This window comes from Sebastes umbrosus, chromosome 20 (genome assembly GCF_015220745.1).
Source record: "Sebastes umbrosus isolate fSebUmb1 chromosome 20, fSebUmb1.pri, whole genome shotgun sequence".
Lineage (NCBI taxonomy): Eukaryota > Metazoa > Chordata > Actinopteri > Perciformes > Sebastidae > Sebastes > Sebastes umbrosus.
Genome location: NC_051288.1, coordinates 7,181,399 through 7,202,200, shown reverse-complemented (window position 1 = coordinate 7,202,200; position 20,802 = coordinate 7,181,399). Strand labels below are relative to the sequence as shown.

Below are 20,802 nucleotides of genomic sequence, written 5' to 3'. Positions count from 1 at the left end.
AAATCAATAAACATTGGCCTTGGACCTACTACTTTTACTACACAGAAGCCAGGACAGACGGTTCTGGACAGTGAAGGAACTGGCCTTCTACCTCCAAGAGGTCAAGGCCCAGTTACGTGTTGGTTAATCTTGTGTGACAAAGAGAATTTCCAAACAGATGAGTTAAAGTATAATGATTCAATTTATTCCGAACAATCAATGTTGCATAAGTAAAATAAAAGAGTTTACAGATATCTGGATCCAATCAACGTGTCCCTGACAACATACAGTGCATGGGTCAGTTCGCGAAGTCTGAATCCCGAGCTATCCCAGTCTATTCATGGTTTACACAATAGTAATATTCATGAGATTATGGCACGTGATGTCTTTGCTGCATATCTTCTTCTTTGTTTCTCCTTCTGACTCCTTTCTCTCCTTGACCTTGCAAAAAGAACAGAACGTGCATCCTCCCTGTCCTCGCAAACACTTCATGCACAACAAATCCAACAATCAGGTTATTTCAGGTCATTGTAAGCACTTTTGTACATAATAAATCCAACAACAGCCGCCACTACTTCCTTAGAGATTCTGCTATTTTTTTGCTTTGAACTCTGACTGAGGCAGAGCTTTACATACTTGACAAACTTCAAAAACGTTTATCATTATAATGACTATAATGACTTACAGGATCTTTTTTTGGCATAAATGGGCTTCCATACCATTCAGACCAATATGAAGAAAATGCTACTTCTACTGAGTCTAAAAAAACATTGATTACTATACACGTTCATAAACTACAGACTTCAGATCTTTTATCATTTATAAACCCCACAAAGAAGAAGATTATATCGTTTACTAAACGGTAGAAATTATTACAGTGTCTGATAGCTGTGCTGTCTCACTCCCGGCGGTGCATCCGCTCTGGGCGGGCGGGGGGCTGACCTTTGCACAACACCGGAGAGAGTTTATAAGCTAGACCAAGGGAGACTACCAGTGTACAATATACAAATCATTCCAGCTCCAGCTCATTTTCCTGCTCTGAACTATGACTGAGGCAGAGCTTCACACGCTGTACAAGGGGGTCTACATGCCTTCACATCTGCACACTCCACAGAGCCTGAAATACTACGAAGAGTTCACTTTTCGCCCAGATGATATCATCATTGTAACGTATCCCAAGTCAGGTGAGTTGTTACTCTGTTACTTGTTGAATGTGCGCACCAGTATCAAACAGACCAAGTTTAAATAAAGGCACTACGACTCAAAAGTGGAATTTCTTAAATGTCTGTTAATGAAAAAGAAGACTTGTTGTTAATGTGCGCACCAGTATTAACATGTCTTAAAATAAAAAGGTGTGTCGCACATTCTTGGTGTCAAATGTATATTTGCACAAGTAACTTATCGTTAGACGGTCGTGGATTTTCAGATCTAGTTTTAGCCCACTTAAGTGGGATTCCATACATTTAGGCTATGTAAGATAAAAAAAGACAACATTCAATTTACATTCAAGCAGCCTACTTGTAAATGTACACACCCATTTCATAGTGTGACTGCTTTCCTGTGGGGCTTGAACACAATGTTTACCTCATGGATATTGGTTTACCCTAAAGGCAAAGCTTTTGGTGGTGCGTTCGAGTCACTTTGATTCAAGAGTCACCTGGACATTTTAAATTTTGTGAAGTCGGGTCACTGTACTTGGATTTCGAGGACTAACTTAAGCATAAACATTTGACTGTAAGTACTGACATTGACAGTACTGACGCTGGCCAGTATCAAAACAGCTATCAGCACCTTGAACCCTTGAATTAGTGATGTGTCTTCGCAAACGAGTCGTCTCTAAGAGCCGACTTTTTTAAGTGAACGATAGGAGCATTTTTTTTTTTTTTTTTTTTAGTACAAGGCAGAATGATAGGATGATCTTCTCCGCGCCACGGGCACTCTATGCACTGACAGTAACGGAATGTTGTGTAAATGACATCCGTGCGACCAATCAGGTGATGAAAGACAAGGATCATACCATCAAGCAAGGGGATGCGCGGCGCGCTGGCGTTCTACAGGTATGGAGCAGGAGGGAAAGGAGGAGAGAAAGAGAGAGGAGTATGGTGCGCGAATAGCAGACACGATGAGTGACAGTCGGAAACGAAGCAGCATGTCAAATTATGGTATTCTGGAAATTATAAGGTGTAGTATAATTATATTGAATAATTTAAGTGATGTATGTGCACACATACTAATCATAGGTCAAAACAGTGCTAAATTCGGCTGAATTCGGCCGTAAATGTACACACCCATTTCATAGTGTGACTGCTTTCCTGTGGGGCTTGAACACAATGTTTACCTCATGGATATTGGTTTACCCTAAAGGCAAAGCTTTTGGTGGTGCGTTCGAGTCACTTTGATTCAAGAGTCACCTGGACATTTTAAATTTTGTGAAGTCGGGTCACTGTACTTGGATTTCGAGGACTAACTTAAGCATAAACATTTGACTGTAAGTACTGACATTGACAGTACTGACGCTGGCCAGTATCGAAACAGCTATCAGCACCTTGAACCCTTGAATTAGTGATGTGTCGTCGCGAACGAGCCGACTCTGCTTGGCAGCAATGTTAGCTGACCAGACGGAGGTCTCTCCATGAATCAATGCTGATCCTAGTGTTGGCTTTTCCTGCTTCAGCCTCGCGACCGGGTGCCGGAGGGAGAGACCGGCACCCGATCGGAGACGATAAAGTTTCTCGCTGCGGAGCCCCGTCACTTCACAAGACACGGAAAACCTCTGTTGGTCTGGAGGAGCTGCAGCATTTATTTCTGCACAAACGTCCACTGTACATCCACTAGATATTCTCTGAGCTACCAACTCTCCTGCAGTGTGTAGTGTGCGCGCATAAACGTGAGGTGGGGCGAGAACGAGCGCGGCCTGTGAGGGAAGGCAGGCAGAGGAGCAGAGTAAAGCAGAGACTCTCCCCCACGTACTCCGACCGCGGCCAACACTGTTTTGCAAGACGGGCTTTGCAAGAGGGAGAGGAGGAGAGAAAGAGAGAGGAGTGTGGTGCGCGGAAATGAAGCAGTATGTAAAATGATGGTATTCTGGAAATTATAAGGTTAACCCGCTTGAATCGTGTGGAAAGGTGGATGCAGCCCCGCCCACATCCGGTGCGTCATCCTGCTGCCTTCTCAACAAGCAGGAATTTTGGAAGCTTGCCTGATGCCCTGCCTTTGTATTTAAAGTGGAAATGAAATGTTCAACCAAGTTAAAGCTTCAGTAGGCAACAATTTTTTTGGAAACTGGTTGAAGTTGTCTGTGGTAGAAGGACAGAGAGTGCCGTGATGGAATATGGTGAGCAGGTGGTTAAATGATTTTAATACATCATACAGCTGTATTTATATGGAGGACGGAACCTGCCATAATAAACAAATAAATGACCCGATAAATAAATTGTCATTAAATGTTGCAAAAAATAATATTAAAAATGAATGTAGCTATGAATTTATTGTTAAAATGTCTTTTAATTTGCTTCTTTAGTTATTTATCTTTGTATTAAATCCCTTATTATGTCCCTTATTTATATATTTATTTTTAAATGTATTTATTTATTTTTGCATTTATTCTTTTTTTTATAGGCTTGTTGAAAAAAAAGTGCATTTATTCAATTCATGATTTCAAGTGGGCTTTTATGAGTTTACTGTTTGATTTTTACCTTTCTTCTTTATTCCATCAAATCATTCTCCAGTCTCCCCCTTAACCAATTAAAGTACTTAAACCTGCAGTAGGCAGTGTATTTTTGGCATCATTGGGCAAAATAATAACTTTTCAGTATATTGTTATTATTGTTACAGTATATAAGTGTTCTGAGAGAAAACTAGACTTCTGCACCTCCTCATGGCTCTGTTTTCAGGCTTTAAAATATCTAGCCTGTGACGGGAGACTTTGACCAATCACAGGTCATTTCAGAGAGAGAGTGTTCTTATCCGGTCATGTGAGCGGTGCTTGGTATTCCCTCAAGAGATCTCAACATGGCTCAACAGACTTTCAAATTTTTTCAGCTAAACAGTTCACTACAAGATGATTCTGAAAACATTTGAGGCGAGAAATAGGCATTACAGTAACATAATTTTGATTCATATTGGATCAGCTCTGCCTAGTTTGACCGTTTGGTCGGAGTTTGCGAGTGATTGACAGCCGGCTCTCATAGACGGAAGCTGGACGCCTGACTCCAGGTCAGGTCTGATTGGTTCTTTTCCTCCGGTCTGTGAAATCTTGCAGATGCCATCAGGAGCACCGGAGGACACAGAGGCACATGATTTTTTTCAGGTTAGCTGTTTAATGTACTACTGTCAGGATATAGTGACCGTTTTATAAAAATAACTTTGCTCCAATCTTGCCTACTTCAGCTTTAAGCTGGTTTACTAAAGTGATTTTCCACTCTAATGAACCATTTTAAAACAAACATGACAAATGTCAGCATTTAAAGGGACTGTTTGTAACTTTTTACAGGTATAAATCTACCGGGTCGGTGTCCCATGCGCGCTCGCGTATGCGCGCTCGCGTATGGCTACGCTGTTCAGACCCCTCCTCTGCCTGCCTGCCTTCACTCACACAAAGCGAATATCTAGTGAATGTACAGTGGACGTTTGTGCAGAAATAACTGCTGCAGCTCCTCCAGACCAACAGAGGTTTTCCGTGTCTTGTGAAGTGACGGGGCTCCGCAGCGAGAAACGTTATCATCTCCGACCGGGTGCCGGGGTCTTCCCTGTGGGCGTAGTTGGAGACAATAACGTTTCTCTTCCTGCTTCCTGAAGCAGGAAAAGCCAACACTAGGACATGCATTGATTCGTGGAGAGACCTTCGTCTGGTCAGCTAACATTACTGCCAAGCAGGTGAAATATAGAGTGATATTGTGCTTTTAGCTGACGTGTGTCGCCTCACTGTTTTGAGCGATGCTCGTTCATGTCTATGTAGAGCGAGCAAGCGCGAGCCCGACGCTGACTTTCGTAACTTAACGGCCACAGGTGTCGCTGTTAACAAGCATTTCTGAAAGTTACAAATAGTCCCTTTAAGAGAAAAATAGAAGATCTGTTTCATCTTTCCTGCAGCTTTCGTGACAAGAGCGCCGCCATGTTACAGTACTCTAGCCTGTGACGTCAGCCGGTTGGTTGGCTCGGCTAAGTTAAACAGATACGACGGTAGAGACTGTGAAAGATGAGGACTGAGGAGACACAGGACAGAAAAAAGGGGGGACACTATTGTAATGCTCCTGGATGTAAAGAGGAGTTTTACAATGTTAAAACCAAGGACAAAACAGTCCATTTCATAATCTGACGCTGAAACGGAGATCAGTAAAGTTACTGCAGCAGCACTGGCTAGAGCCCACGGATAGGCAGAATCCAGCTTCAGCTGGCTGTCTCTCCAGCTCTAGGCAAAAGGTCAAGCTTTTTCAAAAACATGTTTTTCTGTGAGTGAAAAAAAACAACTGTCTTGTTCAAGGTCAGATGAGTATGAACTGTTCTACTAGCTGAGACTGTATCAAAATTAAGACAAATTAAGACAAAGATGAAGAATGTAACCACTACTGTAACATACTGTAGCAAGCAGGTGTAGATCAGAAACAGCCCTCGTCCTATGATAGGTTAGAAGTAGAATGTGTCATAAGCAGGAGAAATGAATCCATTGGACGAAAGGACTAGACAGGGTGTTGGCGTATTGTATAAATGATAATGTACTGATACCATTTGTCAGGATTTCTCACTCCTCACCTCTTGAATAGAGAAACAGGGAACTTCCTTTGTTTATTAAAAAAGTACTACACTAAGAAAATAAACGCCGAAAGCAATACTTTGTGTTCTCCTTCAACTAGCGAACTAAATAACTAACTATTTAACTCGGTTATACTCCCAAGCAGACGCGCTCACGGACCGACTCTGTGGGCGGCTCTCAGCAGCAGCTCCGAGCAGTGTGGACCGGGTGCCCCAGTCTTCGCTCCGTGGTGTCCGTCAGCTTGGGAGTGTGTTATTACCCATCTTACACATAAAAAATAACTACGAAATAATGTAATTTTAGAAAATTTGTGAAGCATTTTAACACCATTTTTCTTCATGTTCCACAACTGTGGTTTCAATGTTGAGATACGTAAAATGAGCTAATTCAATTACAATATGACATTTTTCAAATGGAATTGTTTCATATATATATATGTGTGTATATATATTACTTAACACCATATAAAAAATATTTTTTTGGTTTACAAATCATTTATAGTTTTTTTTTTTTTTTTTTTATCAAAATGCTCCAAACTACTTTCATCAAACTGTACCACACTTCTGAGTCCTTACCGCGGCACTGAACAAATACCATAGTAAAAGTTTTATTCAATGCCAAACAAATCTAGTTTCTATGGAAACAGAAGTTAGGATGACAGGTTGGGCCACCCACATAGGTGACCCTCAAGATCAAGAAAAACAAGGTTAAGATCACCTTTACTTCTGAAGTATTTATTGTGTGTCCTTACCATACAGCTTAGTCATCATGTATATTAGATGCTAAGAGTCAAAGCTAAAGTAGCACATCTTTCTAGCAGCCATTTACCTGCAATATAAGTAAAACTTTCTTTTTCACAACATGAATAGAAACAATGTGCATTTATCATTAGTGTAACTATACATTTCAGAAAAACTCCTGTTTGCTTTGTTTAGGTACGACTTGGATGCAGGAGATTGTCCCTCTGATAGTGAGTGGAGGAGATCCAGCTTCTGTTGAGACTCTTCATAACTGGGACCGTGTTCCCTGGCTGGAGCAGACTCGGGCCTGCATCCTTAACCTTGAAGAGAGGCCGTCTCCACGACTGTTAACTACACATTTCCAGTACAACATGATACCTCCATCTTTCTTTGAAGTTAAGCCAAAGGTAAATCTGCCATATAGTTTATGTCATGGTCATTATTAAGGTCTTGGAGGCAGTAAATAAGTTTTAATTGACCGATCGTAAGTTCCATATAGAAGCAAAGAGATTAAGAGACAGCTGTTGTTTTTTTGACAACAGCTGTTAGATGGCTCTGCGGTAGCGCTGCCGCCATTTTGGACTGAAAATGTCGATGGGTCAATAGCCGTGGATGTATAAAGAGACGTCTGTAAATCAGAGGATCATTTTTTTTTTTGTTGAGGTAAATCAACTTCCCAGTTCAAACACTTAAATAGCCCTCATTTAAATTATTATGTCCTAAAAGTTGTAAAATGAACTAATAGCTGAATCCAGAGTTATTTTCCTCAGCATAATGAACATGCATCAGACTGCACTGCACCGCCCTGCACGCTCATATGACATATCCGGTTCTGCCAGCTTCCTGCTATCTGTATGCGGCTGTAATAATGGACATATTGGCTGTAATTCATCACTTTTATTATCTTCTAATACACCCATGGGCTGTATGCTGTAAGCCTGTACCGTGGTGGATGTATTAACGTCTCTGTACCCAAACAACCGGCTATCGGCTAGTAGCTAGTAGTGCTAGTAGCATGACATTAACAGAATTTAATGTAGTTTTAGGCTATTTACTAACACACAGGGCAAAAGCACAGGACACAACCTCTTCTACATCCATGGTCTGTGGTCTATTGGACATTTTTCTAACTTCCATTTATGTCCATCGCTCACTTTATGCTCCTCTGGGAAGCAAAGAAGAAATATATAAGTAAGTAAATAGTTAAATGTTTAATGTTCAACACAGGCCATTTTGGCAGAGACATTAAGTATGACAATAGAATATAAATAAGGTAGTTTTACTTTTGTACGACACTTTGTAGGCGGACGTTTAACTGGTGTCCTGGAGTAACTTTCAGTCCAAAATAGCAGAAGCATATTGCTGCTGGGTGCTGATGTTGCAATGGAACGATTCATTGGCTTTCACTTCTGATCGATATACGTTCTTTGGTATAAGGCTAGAATGAGTACCATATGCCTTTTTCATGACAGACATGTTGATAGACCATCATGCAAAAAGCAAATACAGAAGTCATTATTTATTAGAACTAATGCCTCATTATTCTTATTTGTTTCACCTGTGGTTGTCATGCTAGAAATGTCACATAAATGCTGTGTGGCAAATTAAAGCAGAATTCAATGAGATCAATCAGATTCAAATATAATGTGACATATCACTCACGGTATGTTTGAAGTCTTCAAAGCTCCATAGATGATTAATGGATGTTGTGTCATCACTGCAGGTCATCTATGTGATGAGGAATCCCAAAGATGTGTTTACGTCTTCCTTTCACTATCGTGGGATGGTAGCCTACCTGATCAACCCAGGCCCACAGGGAGAGTTCCTCCACAAGTTCCTTGATGGAAAAGGTTGTTCTTATTGTTACACCTATGCAATGTACAGTATGTATTCTTAATATAGTACAAGACACATCACAGTAAGTGACAGGAATCCTCAACTGAACAAACTACAGTATTTTATGAAATAGCTATTAGGGCTAGGACGATACACCTATCTCCAGATCCGATACTATCACGATATTTAGGTGCTGATTCGATATGTATTACAATTTTTAAGTATTGCAATTCAATATTATGATTTCTTGTGATTTTTCTGAACGTTTTTGTTAACATTACCATTAACATTTTTTGTTAACATTACCTCTTTGGTGAAGGTGCAGGTCGTATCCACGTGGACCCTCCGTCGTTTTCTACTTTCTTGTGTCGGCTCGCAACGGATATGACATTACTCAGACTATACAACAATAAAAGCGGCAACTTCTTTCTACCTCTGCATAGACTCAAATGAAGCAAATATATCGATTCTGGCATTAAAAATTTATTTCAAAATCGTGAAAAAAACAAAACAAAACAAATGGCGATACATAGATGGAACGATTTTTTCTAACCCTACTAACCATGGTCTTTAACCTGGTAACGAGATTTAACATATTGTTCAATGTTCGTTCAATGCAAAGAAATGACCTGACACTTGCTTAAAGTTATAATTTGCTCATGGTAATAGAACACTTGTGACTTTTTTTCCCCTTCTAGTTATGTTTGGCTCGTGGTTTGATCATGTAAAGAGCTGGCTGAATACTGAAGATAAAGAGTGCATAATGCACATCTCCTATGAAGAGATGATAATGGTGAGATTTAGCAACAATCCTAAAAACTGCCAACTAAAATGTCTTTTCCAAATATTTTCCGAACAATTCTGACCTCACGAGAATACACAGTCATACTGTGAGAATGGTTGCAGGAATATGATATGATCTGTGTTTCTCTGTGGTGCAGGACCTGAAGGACTCTGTGGCCAGAATCGCTCAGTTCTTGCAGAAATCTCTGGACACTGAGGTGATAGAGAAGATAGCGGACCGATGTTTGTTCAAGAACATGAAGCAGAACAACATGTCCAACTACTCTGCTGTGCCTCTTGAATTCATGGACCAGACAAAGTCTGAATTTCTCAGGAAGGGTGAGTTTCAATCAATAATACTTATACAATACACAATAACTGTTATTGGTTGTAAATCTATATAGAGTCAAACAACATTTACTGGGAATTGCCACCCATACAATACTACCGCATATACACCGTAAACAATATAGCAAATTACATACTGTATTTCTATAGACCAACTTACAGCCAATGTCATGTTTACGTCACGGTGTTAGCTGGAGTCAAAAGGAAAGACTGGAGACAAACACGAATCACCTTAGAGTAATGGGCTAAAGTTACACATTGAAAATATCATCTTAGTGTGTTGTTGGGTGCCAGAATCGATATCGCAAAACTATTAGAGAGATGGAGAGGAAATGTTGCTAATAGGCTAAACTATTAGAGAGATGGATAGCCTTCTGGTAACCGTGGCTGCAGCCGTGAGCCTTTGCCTGTGTTTAGCAGTAGCTAAACTATTAGCAACATTTTCTCTCCACCTCTGAAACTGATATTGTAAGACTGTCTTTTTGATAAGTCCGTCTTACGAACTACTAACACTCGCTGTTCCTGAGAGTGACTGTGCTATTTTGTTGAGTTGCCTCTTAGCGAAATGCTCTGAGTGAATTTCATTTCCTGGTAAGCAATGATTCAGTGTTTGTCTAGGGCTTTTATTGTGAAAGGTAAGAATGGAAAGAGTGGAGCTGTAATGCGCAGCCGTTGACAAGGTGGGAGCAATAAAGAGTTTGCCATCTTGGTTCAGACTACAGAGCCTCTTCGTTACTATTTTATTAAGTATAGGCACAACTCATAACCCTCGGCTACAGTACAGTAGTACCATATTTCATATTTTGTGGTTGTCATGTTATCTGATTGGCAGCTTAGTGTTTCCTTGTGTTTCCTTTGTTTCCCTGCCCTTGTGTCTCCTGTTTATGTTTCCCTGTTTGTCTAGTCTGTCTGTGTGTTGAGAGGTGTGGCCTTCTGTCTCCTCCTCCTACTCCTCCTCTGGGCGGGCATGCAGGAGCAGCTGAAATCAATCACCACAATCACCAGCAGTATATCTACCCCGGTCTTCCTACAACTCATCGCCAGATCGTTCCGTCACCCACAGTGGTACAGTCACTAAATCAGGCTCCTAGATTTTGTACTCTTGTCTCTGCGGTTGCTCTTGTGTTTCTTTTTGGACTTGTTTGGACTAAACCTCGTTTTTTGTTGCTCTATACTCAGGTCTGTTCTCCTGCCTGCTGTGGCTGCTTCAAGACCTGCCTGCTCACTCCTGCTCTCTGCTCCTGGATCTACCTGGAACCTTTTTGTTAAAATAAATATTCAATTTTGTTCATACTTTAAAACGTCTCGTTGTGTGCTGCATTTGAGTCCACGCTGTTGTTTAAACCAGAACATAACAGAATGATCTGGCCTTACAATGGACTCAGCAGACACAAATGTTTTTCAGGAGGCTGTTTCCAGCCATGATATTTTGTTAGGACAACATCACCAATTACTTCAGGGGTTATTAGAGACCCAACAAGCCTTAGGTAGTCAAATGTCTCAGATGGGAAAATGTTTGGAGACAATTTCAGGCAAATTAGCCCCATCCCCCGCTCTGCCTCCTCCTTCTCCGCCTCAGCCACTCAGAGAATCACCTGTTCCTCCACCTGAACCATATGCCGGTGATTTGGGGAGATGCAAAGGATTCCAGCTCCAATGTTCGCTGGTTTTTTCCCGACAACCAGTCACCTTCACCACAGACCAAGCCAAGGTAGCGTATGTTACGGGACTGTTAAGAGGGAGAGCACTGGACTGGGCTGAAGCAATGTTGGGAAGAGGAGGGATACATTTTTTGCCCTATGATTGTTTCATGAATGAAATGAAGAAAGTTTTTGACCACCCTGTATGTATTGGAGACGCTGCTAAACGTTTGCTTAACATACGACAGAGTCAAAGAAGTGTGGCGGAGTATTCTGTGGACTTCCGGATTCTGGCTGCGGAGGCTGGATGGAATGACGAGGCATTAAAAGGAGTTTTTCTACACGGTTTGTGTGAGCAGTTAAAGGATGAACTTGCTGTCCGTGATGATACTAACTCTCTTGATGCTCTTATTGATCTGTCTATAAGACTGGACAACCGTATGCGGGAGAGACGCCGGGAGAAGAACTACAAATCCCACACTCCCGTGAACTCCTTTGCCGCTACCCCTACTCTCGCGAGAGTTGCCTCCAGCCCGTCAGAGACTCTCGGCTCCGGTTCCAGCTCCTCTGCTCACTCTGATGAACCCATGCAGATGGGTCGGGCTAAGCTCACTCCCACTGAACGTCAGAGACGGATCCGAGCGGGTGAATGCATCTACTGTGGTCAAGTCGGACATTTCCTTGCTGCATGTCCTCTCCGCCCAAAAAGAGCGGGCTCACCAGTAGCTGTGGGGATACTGGTGAGTAAAACTGATGTCCCCACCAACACTAGACCTCGTACTCAAATACCTGCCAAACTGTGTATGAGTAACATGTCCTTGCCCCTGTTAGCATTGATTGACTCCGGTGCAGAGCAGAGTTTTCTAGATGCTGAGTTAGTCTCTCAAGCTGATATCAGCATTGAACCCCTTGAGACTCCTGTCAGAGTCTGTGCTTTAGACGGCAAGTCCTTAGCATTAGTAACTCACCGCACTGAACCTCTGTCTTTAATTCTGTCTGGAAACCACCGTGAGCTAATACAGTTTTTTGTTTTCTCTGCTCCTACGACTCCTCTTGTTCTCGGACACCCGTGGTTAAAGCTACACAACCCCCAGATCGACTGGTCAACTAGTAAGATTATGGGCTGGAGTAGTTTTTGTCATTCCTCGTGCCTGCAGTCTGCATTACCACCAGTAGATATTAGTGTTGCTCCTCCGCCCTGTGTTCCTCCTGACCTGTCTACTGTGCCCCCTGAATATCATGATGTCGGGGAGGTTTTCAGTAAGGAGAGAGCGTTATCCTTGCCACCTCATCGTCCGTATGATTGTGCTATTGAGCTGCTACCTGGTATCACTCTGCCTTCAAGCTGCCTGTACAACCTGTCACGTCCTGAGAGAGGTGCTATGGAGACCTACATTAATGACTCTCTGGCTGCAGGCCTCATCAGACCTTCCTCTTCGCCTCTAGGGGCAGGATTCTTTTTTGTTAGCAAGAAAGACAAGACTCTCCGCCCGTGTATTGATTTTCGAGGGTTAAACAATATCACGGTAAAGAACAAGTACCCTCTGCCATTAATCAGTTCTGCTTTTGAACCACTACAGGGAGCTACTGTCTTCAGCAAGCTGGATCTGCGAAACGCGTACCATCTGGTACGGATTCGGGAAGGAGATGAATGGAAGACAGCATTCAACACACCACTGGGTCACTTCGAGTACTTAGTGATGCCTTTTGGACTGACTAACGCTCCTGCAGTGTTTCAAGCACTGGTTAATGATGTTTTGAGAGATTTTTTGGACCGGTTTGTGTTTGTCTACCTGGATGACATTTTGATTTTTTCTTCTGATCTCGCAGAACATCAGCTTCATGTGCGCCAAGTGCTCCAGAGGCTACTAGAGAACAAGTTGTTTGTGAAGGCTGAGAAGTGCGAGTTTCACGTAAGCTCTGTTGGATTCCTTGGTTACATCATCGAGAGTGGGCAGGTGAAGACGGATCCGGACAAGATCAAGGCGGTGGCAGAGTGGCCTGAACCATCCTCCAGAAAGCTCTTACAACGCTTCCTTGGATTCGCCAACTTCTACCGTCGGTTCATCCGTGATTACAGCAGAATTGCTGCACCACTGACCAAGCTCACATCCCTCGCTGTTCCTTTTCGCTGGACTCCTGAGGCGGACCAGGCGTTTGCCTTATTAAAGGACCGCTTTACGTCCGCACCTATCCTGGTGCAACCTGACTCTTCTCTTCAGTTTGTTGTGGAGGTTGATGCCTCGGACATTGGTGTGGGGGCTGTTCTCTCCCAACGCTCCGGACCAGATAAGAAATTACGTCCCTGTGCTTTTTTCTCTCGACGCCTCTCTCCAGCTGAGAGCAACTACGACGTGGGAAATCGTGAGCTGTTAGCAGTGAAGTTGGCCCTGGAGGAATGGAGACACTGGTTGGAGGGTTCGGAGATCCCGTTTATTGTATGGACTGATCACAAGAATCTTGCTTACATTCAGTCAGCCAAACGACTGAATTCCCGCCAGGCTCGGTGGGCTTTATTCTTTGGTCGATTCGACTTCACCATTACTTACCGTCCTGGTTCCAAGAACATCAAGCCTGACGCATTATCCCGGCAGTTTTCATCAGAGGAGTCACCAAGTGTTTCAGACACTATTCTGCCGGCAGCCTTGGTGGTGGGGACGTTAACCTGGGAGGTTGAGTCAGTGGTTCGGGAGGCTCAACGTGAAGAACCGGATCCAGGTACTGGCCCCGCTAACCGATTGTTTGTTCCTGTGTCAGTTCGCTCCCAGGTCCTGCAGTGGGGACACGTTTCCCGGTTCGCTTGCCATCCTGGGATGAGTAGGACTTTGTCACTCCTCAGACGACACTTCTGGTGGGCCACAATGGAGAAGGACGTCAAGGAATATGTCCTCGCCTGCACAGTCTGTGCCCGGGGAAAAACATCTCATCGGCCGCCTGTGGGATTGCTCCGCCCATTACCCATACCTGGCCGCCCTTGGTCCCACATCGCCTTGGATTTTGTTACTGGTCTTCCTCCTTCTAATGGTAAGACAGTGATACTTACCATTGTTGATCGGTTCTCCAAGGCCGTTCATTTCATTGGCCTTCCCAAGCTGCCGTCAGCACATGAGACAGCTGACCTCTTGACTAACCATGTTTTTCGTCTGCATGGTATTCCTGTGGACATCGTCTCAGACCGTGGTCCTCAGTTCATCTCTCAGGTCTGGAAGTCTTTTTGTCAAGCCCTTGGAGCCACTGTCAGTCTGTCTTCTGGTTTCCACCCTCAGACGAATGGACAGTCAGAGAGGGCTAATCAGGATTTAGAATCCGCCATACGTTGTGTTGCTGCTATTAATCCATCTTCTTGGAGTTCACAGTTATGTTGGATTGAATATGCGCATAATTCTCTCTCTTCTGCTGCCACTGGTGTTTCTCCTTTTGAAGCCTCATTAGGGTACCAGCCTCCACTGTTTCCAGCACAAGAGGAGGAGTTGGCTGTACCATCTGTGCAGCACCACCTTCGACGCTGCCGCAAGGTCTGGAAGGACACTATGGCTGCGTTACTTCGTACGGCGGAGAGAAACAAGAGGATCGCGGATCGTCACAGGACCCCGGCTCCTGTCTACATCCCAGGTCAGAGAGTTTGGTTGTCCTCCAGAGACATTCCGTTGAAGACTGACTCCAGAAAACTGGCTCCTCGTTTCATCGGACCATTTGAGATTGAGAGAATTATTAACCCTTCCACAGTCAGACTCATCCTGCCTAAATCCCTAAGGATTCATCCTTCGTTCCATGTCTCCCAGTTGAAACCGGTCCTCACCAGCCCTCTGGTCCCTCCAACCAATCCCCCTCCTCCCGCCCGGATCATTGACAACCAGCCAGCGTATACGGTCAGGCGACTGATGGATGTTAGACGCAGAGGCCGGGGGTTTCAGTATCTGGTGGACTGGGAGGGATACGGCCCAGAGGAGCGCTCCTGGGTACCTCGTTCCCGCATCCTGGATGCTGCTATGGTTCGGGAGTTTCATCAGGCTCACCCTGAGAAACCTGGAAGATAGCCTGGAGGCTATCGTTAAGGGGGAGGTACTGTCATGTTATCTGATTGGCAGCTTAGTGTTTCCTTGTGTTTCCTTTGTTTCCCTGCCCTTGTGTCTCCTGTTTATGTTTCCCTGTTTGTCTAGTCTGTCTGTGTGTTGAGAGGTGTGGCCTTCTGTCTCCTCCTCCTACTCCTCCTCTGGGCGGGCATGCAGGAGCAGCTGAAATCAATCACCACAATCACCAGCAGTATATCTACCCCGGTCTTCCTACAACTCATCGCCAGATCGTTCCGTCACCCACAGTGGTACAGTCACTAAATCAGGCTCCTAGATTTTGTACTCTTGTCTCTGCGGTTGCTCTTGTGTTTCTTTTTGGACTTGTTTGGACTAAACCTCGTTTTTTGTTGCTCTATACTCAGGTCTGTTCTCCTGCCTGCTGTGGCTGCTTCAAGACCTGCCTGCTCACTCCTGCTCTCTGCTCCTGGATCTACCTGGAACCTTTTTGTTAAAATAAATATTCAATTTTGTTCATACTTTAAAACGTCTCGTTGTGTGCTGCATTTGAGTCCACGCTGTTGTTTAAACCAGAACATAACAGAGGTGTTTAAATGTTAGTCTGTTTGCACAAATAAAGGCTGCAGATCAGTCAATGTGCTTCAGTCCCTTTCTTTTCCCTTGTTAGTTCACTGTCCTTGAGCGGAGAGGCACCTGATTCAGCTGCATGGGGAACCTTGTTTCAACAGTTTCACATACTTTCAAATGTAATCTGATTTCTCTTTTCGCATGTTGTGTTTCAGGAATTGCTGGAGACTGGAAAAACCAACTAACAGTGACAGAAGCTGAGTACTTTGATGCTGTTTACAAAGACGAAATGAAAGATGTCGATTACAAATTTGTATGGGATTAAAAAATGGAAATACTTAAAGGTGCACTGTGTGGTATTTGGCGGCATCTAGCGGTGTGGTTGTGTAACCCACCCAAAATCTTCATCAACATTATCATCATAATCATAATTATCATAATGTGATATGTAGTTTAATTTTACAAGCTCACTTGAATTTAAGTTTGGAAGAAAAGTGTTGAATTGATTTATGCGTTTTCTATTTCACTGCCTAATCAGACACAGATAGACCAGGCTAAGCCACTTTGTTTTGCTTGAGTCAGTTTAGTTTAAAACTATATGTTACCGTACAATCGTAGTGAATACAAACGTTCAGATTAGCCGCACCGCTCGTCTTGGAGATAGTGTGTGTGTGTGTTGTCTTTCAATGTATGACATTTATGCTAACTGTTGTTGCTTACTATTAGTTAAGATTTTATAGTTATGTGGCCAGTGTTTAATGATTTTACCGTGGTTAAGTTTGACTTTTAGCTCACATGTATGAAGGTGTAATTGAGTCTAGCCTGTTTGTAGCTAAGAGCTGCGCAGTGTGTTTTCTTTTTGAGGCATGCTGTAGAGGGAGAAGACGACACGTTAGCTCTCTGTAAGAAAAGGAAGATAAGATCCAGACCTGGGGATATTACAATGTGGTGTCTGAAAACTTGTATCTGTTGAAATAGCCCGGACATTGAGAGAGGTGTCGTGGTGTGAAGGAGGAGAGGAGCTGTTCCACTCTACATAGATTCCTAAAGCCAGGAGCGACTGTGGCTGGTGGATTGCAGATCTGGACTCCAGGCCTGAGCAGGACTTGGCTTTCATTCCTACTATTACACCAGTAAGATCTTTCCATCATTTGGGATTGGAAAGACCACCTCTAAAATGACTTTTGGACTAAACTAAAATAAAGACTGTAGTTGTGCACAACTAAATTAAGAGACTAAAGTTGCAGCAAAACTTAAACATTTTCTGGCCAGATTTTTTATTTTATTTTTATATTCATTTGTTATTATTTTTCATTCTGAGTTAATGTGGGGGTTGATTGTTGAAATTTTCAATAATATTGGTACAAAAAAAGAATTATTGTGTGTCTGTGTATTATTTCTCTGAGTGAAGTCAATCATTATCTACAGCCAAAGACCAGTTAAATATCGAACCAGGATATCACTTTAAGATTTACTGTGGTAATCCCAGACCTTGAGATTTATTTTTTTTAGTTATTGTTAGAGGCATATTTAGACTTGGTTACAGTTGCAGATTGCAACCAACTGAAACTTATCCCGTGTATCAAGCATGTAGATTAACTATGGTGGCCGACGTGAAAACGCGAATGGTCCTATCTAAAGCTAACTAGAAAGATAGAGATAGCTAGATATAAACAGCTCATTCTAAGCTAACGAAAAGATTTTTATTTTCAGGTGATTATACACTAAAGAAAACATACATATTAATATTATATTCCACTTCTGCCAATAGATCCCCCTAAATGCTACACACTGTTATTTTAATGAAGGTCATTCCACCATGCAATGATGCACAGAATGTTACGATTCTGTTGGTTTTGGTTGTTGTGTAGTTTTTTGCTATCGGCATGTTGGGGGTGGGTAACACCAACACAAGGGATGCCAACAAACTAAACAGGCTGGTGAGGAAGACTAGCTCTGTAGCTGACCCCCCACATGAAAACTGCACCATCTGGACCATCTGGACCATCTGCATCTATCTGCAACCACCTCTCCTAACCACTGGTGCACTTTAAACTTTAAACTTACTTTACACTACATCCCATATACCATTTTAGAGACTGCACAAATAACATCTATTTATTGTACACTACATTTTTTTATTGACGGACGGTACACGCTATGTCCATTCACTATGTCCATTCACTATGTTCATTCACTATGTATATTCTGTATTTCTATTTATTGTTTTATAATCTTTTTGTACACCTGTACCTCTGTATATCTGCGCTTTGCTGCTCTGACACCTGAATTTCCCCCTGGGGATTAATAAAGGTTCATCTTATCTTATCTTTATGAGCTTTATCTTAGGTTTGACAGCTTTGGTTTTAGTAAGGACATTTTAGAACTGAAAAACAAACTATCATGCACTGGTCCAAAACCCCTTTTTATTTGCTCTGTGGCCTACTCTTCTAAACACACCAAAGCTAGAAAAAGACAACACATTCTCATCTCAACTCGTCACATACTGACGCTTTGTCATACCCCTCGGCGTCACTTTTCGGTTGCACGTAAACACGTGCTCAATGTTGTGAATTAAACAAAAACACTTGTTTAGGATTAGACAACAACACCACTTAGATAGGTTTAGGAAAAAAACAACATGGTTGGGCTTAAAACTATTACGTTTTTTACAGTGCAAATGTGACTTGATGTTGTGAAAACGGGACACAAACGAACAGCCGATCGACATTTTGACCGATCCGGATGACTACTACAAACTTCTACAGAAGATAGCAGTGCTGGAAACAAAGATTATCCGGCTCGAAGTGAATGCGGAGGTGAATGGACTATGTGGGAATGAAACCACTCTACCACTGACTCAAAACAGTGAACTGGAACAGGCTAATAGAAAGCTAATTAGCACCAACAAGACCACCAAGAATCAAGAGGGCAATAAATCGACTAGTAGTCCTCCCTGGAACGCTCTTGGTGCAAAGCCAAAGCGTAAATCATGTCCCTGGGAAATGGGAGGAAAACTTACAGGCAGGACCCAGCACCCTCAGATATATGATGCGACCGGCTGGCCTGCATTAGCATCCGAGCATAGTGCCTCATCAACCCCTGTACAAAGTAAGGTCCAACCGTGGACAACTGTGAAAGGAAGGATGAGTAACAAACCTCCCCAACAAAGAAGTTTGCAACTGGAGAACAGATTTGCTCCACTGTTGCAGGACCCTGGATCTCGATCTGATGCCCTGGATAATCTCAACTCTTCACACAGCAGGGTAAGAACCAAAAGCAACTCTGAAGGTAAAAGGCTACAGGGAATGCTAACAACTGGGCCTCAAACTCAAACTCTGATTGTGGGTGATGCTGCTGTTAAAGATGTGAAAAGCATGTGGAGTAAAGACATCAAAGTACTCTGTTTTCCCAAAGATATGGTCTCTGATCTGGCAGAAAGAATCCTGGATATTGTGACTGCACACCCAAATGTGAAAAATGTGGTATTGCACATTGGGTCGAATGATGTTGTGAAGCAACAGTCTGAAATGCTGAAACGGGACTTTACTGGTCTGCTAAACACGGTCAGCTCTGTGAATGCTCAGGTGTTTATCAGTGGACCCCTGCCGCCGATCAGAAGAGGAGTCGAGAGATTCAGCAGATTGCTGGGACTGAACACATGGCTTTCAACAGCATGCAAATCCCACTCAGTGCATTTTATTGACAATTTTAACTTTTTTTGGGACCGCAGACATCTCTTCAAGGCAGATGGACTCTGCCTAAACAAGTCAGGAGTAAAATTGTTCAACTCCAACCTATTCTACTTCCTGCGTCATTCATCTGTTCCCTCTGCCAAGGACGCGAGACAAGAGGAATCACCACTGGAGGAAGACACAACACAATGTGCCAGGGGACCTCAAGGAGAATCATTTCACCCCCCACCACAAGCCAGCCCTGGGATACAGCAGAGACAAGAGGAGGCATCCTCATCCTCGCTTATCAACCTTTCTCCCTCCTCCCCCCTCTTGGAGTTCACTGACTACATGAAGGAGCTGGTCAATGCTGGAACTAAACTTACTCCCCGCCCTACACCCATTTTCTCTCCCATGATCCCCCCACGAGGTCGACCTCGAACAACTTTGGCACTATCTCCACAAGCACAACACATACCACCTCCATCCCCTCCACAATGGAATCAGCCTCTGTCTCCGCAGCCTGATAAGGATGTTCCTTTACAAAATGTTGCAAGCACAGATTGATATGTGTTGGGTCCAGGCTTCAAGGCTAATGATACATGTGACAGTTTCCAGGATAAGCTGGGGCCCTGTGTGATGAGAGCTTCTTCTATCTCAGTTCTAATAAGTAGTAGAAAAAGAATGGTGAATCTGCGAAGAAACAGGAAGATGTTTACTGATTGTGCTAATTTATCAAATTTAGCATTGATTCCTTGCCAGCCAAACCATGTCCCAAAAAATAATAATAATGCTTCTAGCACATTAAAGCTAGCCCTGTTAAACGTCAGGTCTTTGGCAGGAAAAACTTTTTTAATCAATGATTTTATTATTGAGCACAAGCTTGATTTTATGTTTTTAACTGAAACTTGGTTAGACCAAAATAACAGTGCTGCTGTTCTTATCGAGTCAACTCCTCCCAACTTTAGTTTTATGAGCGAAGCTAGAATGCATAAGAAAGGAGGTGGAGTTGCCATATTGTTTAATGATTCTCTCCAATGCAAACAGATATCTTATGGACATTTTGCTTCATTTGAATATGTCGCTGTTCAGCTGAACTCCTCTTCTCGAGCTTTGTTTCTCAATATCTACAGGCCACCTAAATACTGTGCAAACTTTTTTGATGATTTCACTGAACTGCTGTCTGTAATTTGTGTTGACTTTGACTGTGTAGTCATTGTTGGTGATTTTAACATCCATGTTGACAACCGACAGGACAGAGGGGCCAAAGAACTGTGTCAGGTTCTTGATAACTATGGAATGAGTCAGCATGTGACAGAGCCCACACACAATAGGGGACACACTTTGGACTTAATCATATCAAAGGGCCTGAACATTTCCAAGGTTGTAGTGATGGATGTTGCTCTGTCTGACCATTCATGTGTATTCGTTGAGAGTACTCTTCCTGTGTAC

General features: G+C 42.9%; 1 protein-coding gene across 1 annotated transcript; it reads left to right on the top strand.

The window, feature by feature from the left end:
• The first annotated feature begins 866 nt into the window (after window positions 1-866).
• Window positions 867-17,048, top strand: LOC119479408 (sulfotransferase 2B1-like). Its single transcript, XM_037754961.1, has 6 exons — window positions 867-1,163; window positions 6,667-6,878; window positions 8,195-8,321; window positions 9,006-9,100; window positions 9,249-9,429; window positions 15,892-17,048. Exons 1-6 carry the CDS (start codon window positions 1,025-1,027, stop codon window positions 15,999-16,001), a joined length of 864 nt encoding a protein of 287 aa, XP_037610889.1. The 5' UTR covers window positions 867-1,024; the 3' UTR covers window positions 16,002-17,048.
• The last annotated feature ends 3,754 nt before the right edge of the window (window positions 17,049-20,802 follow it).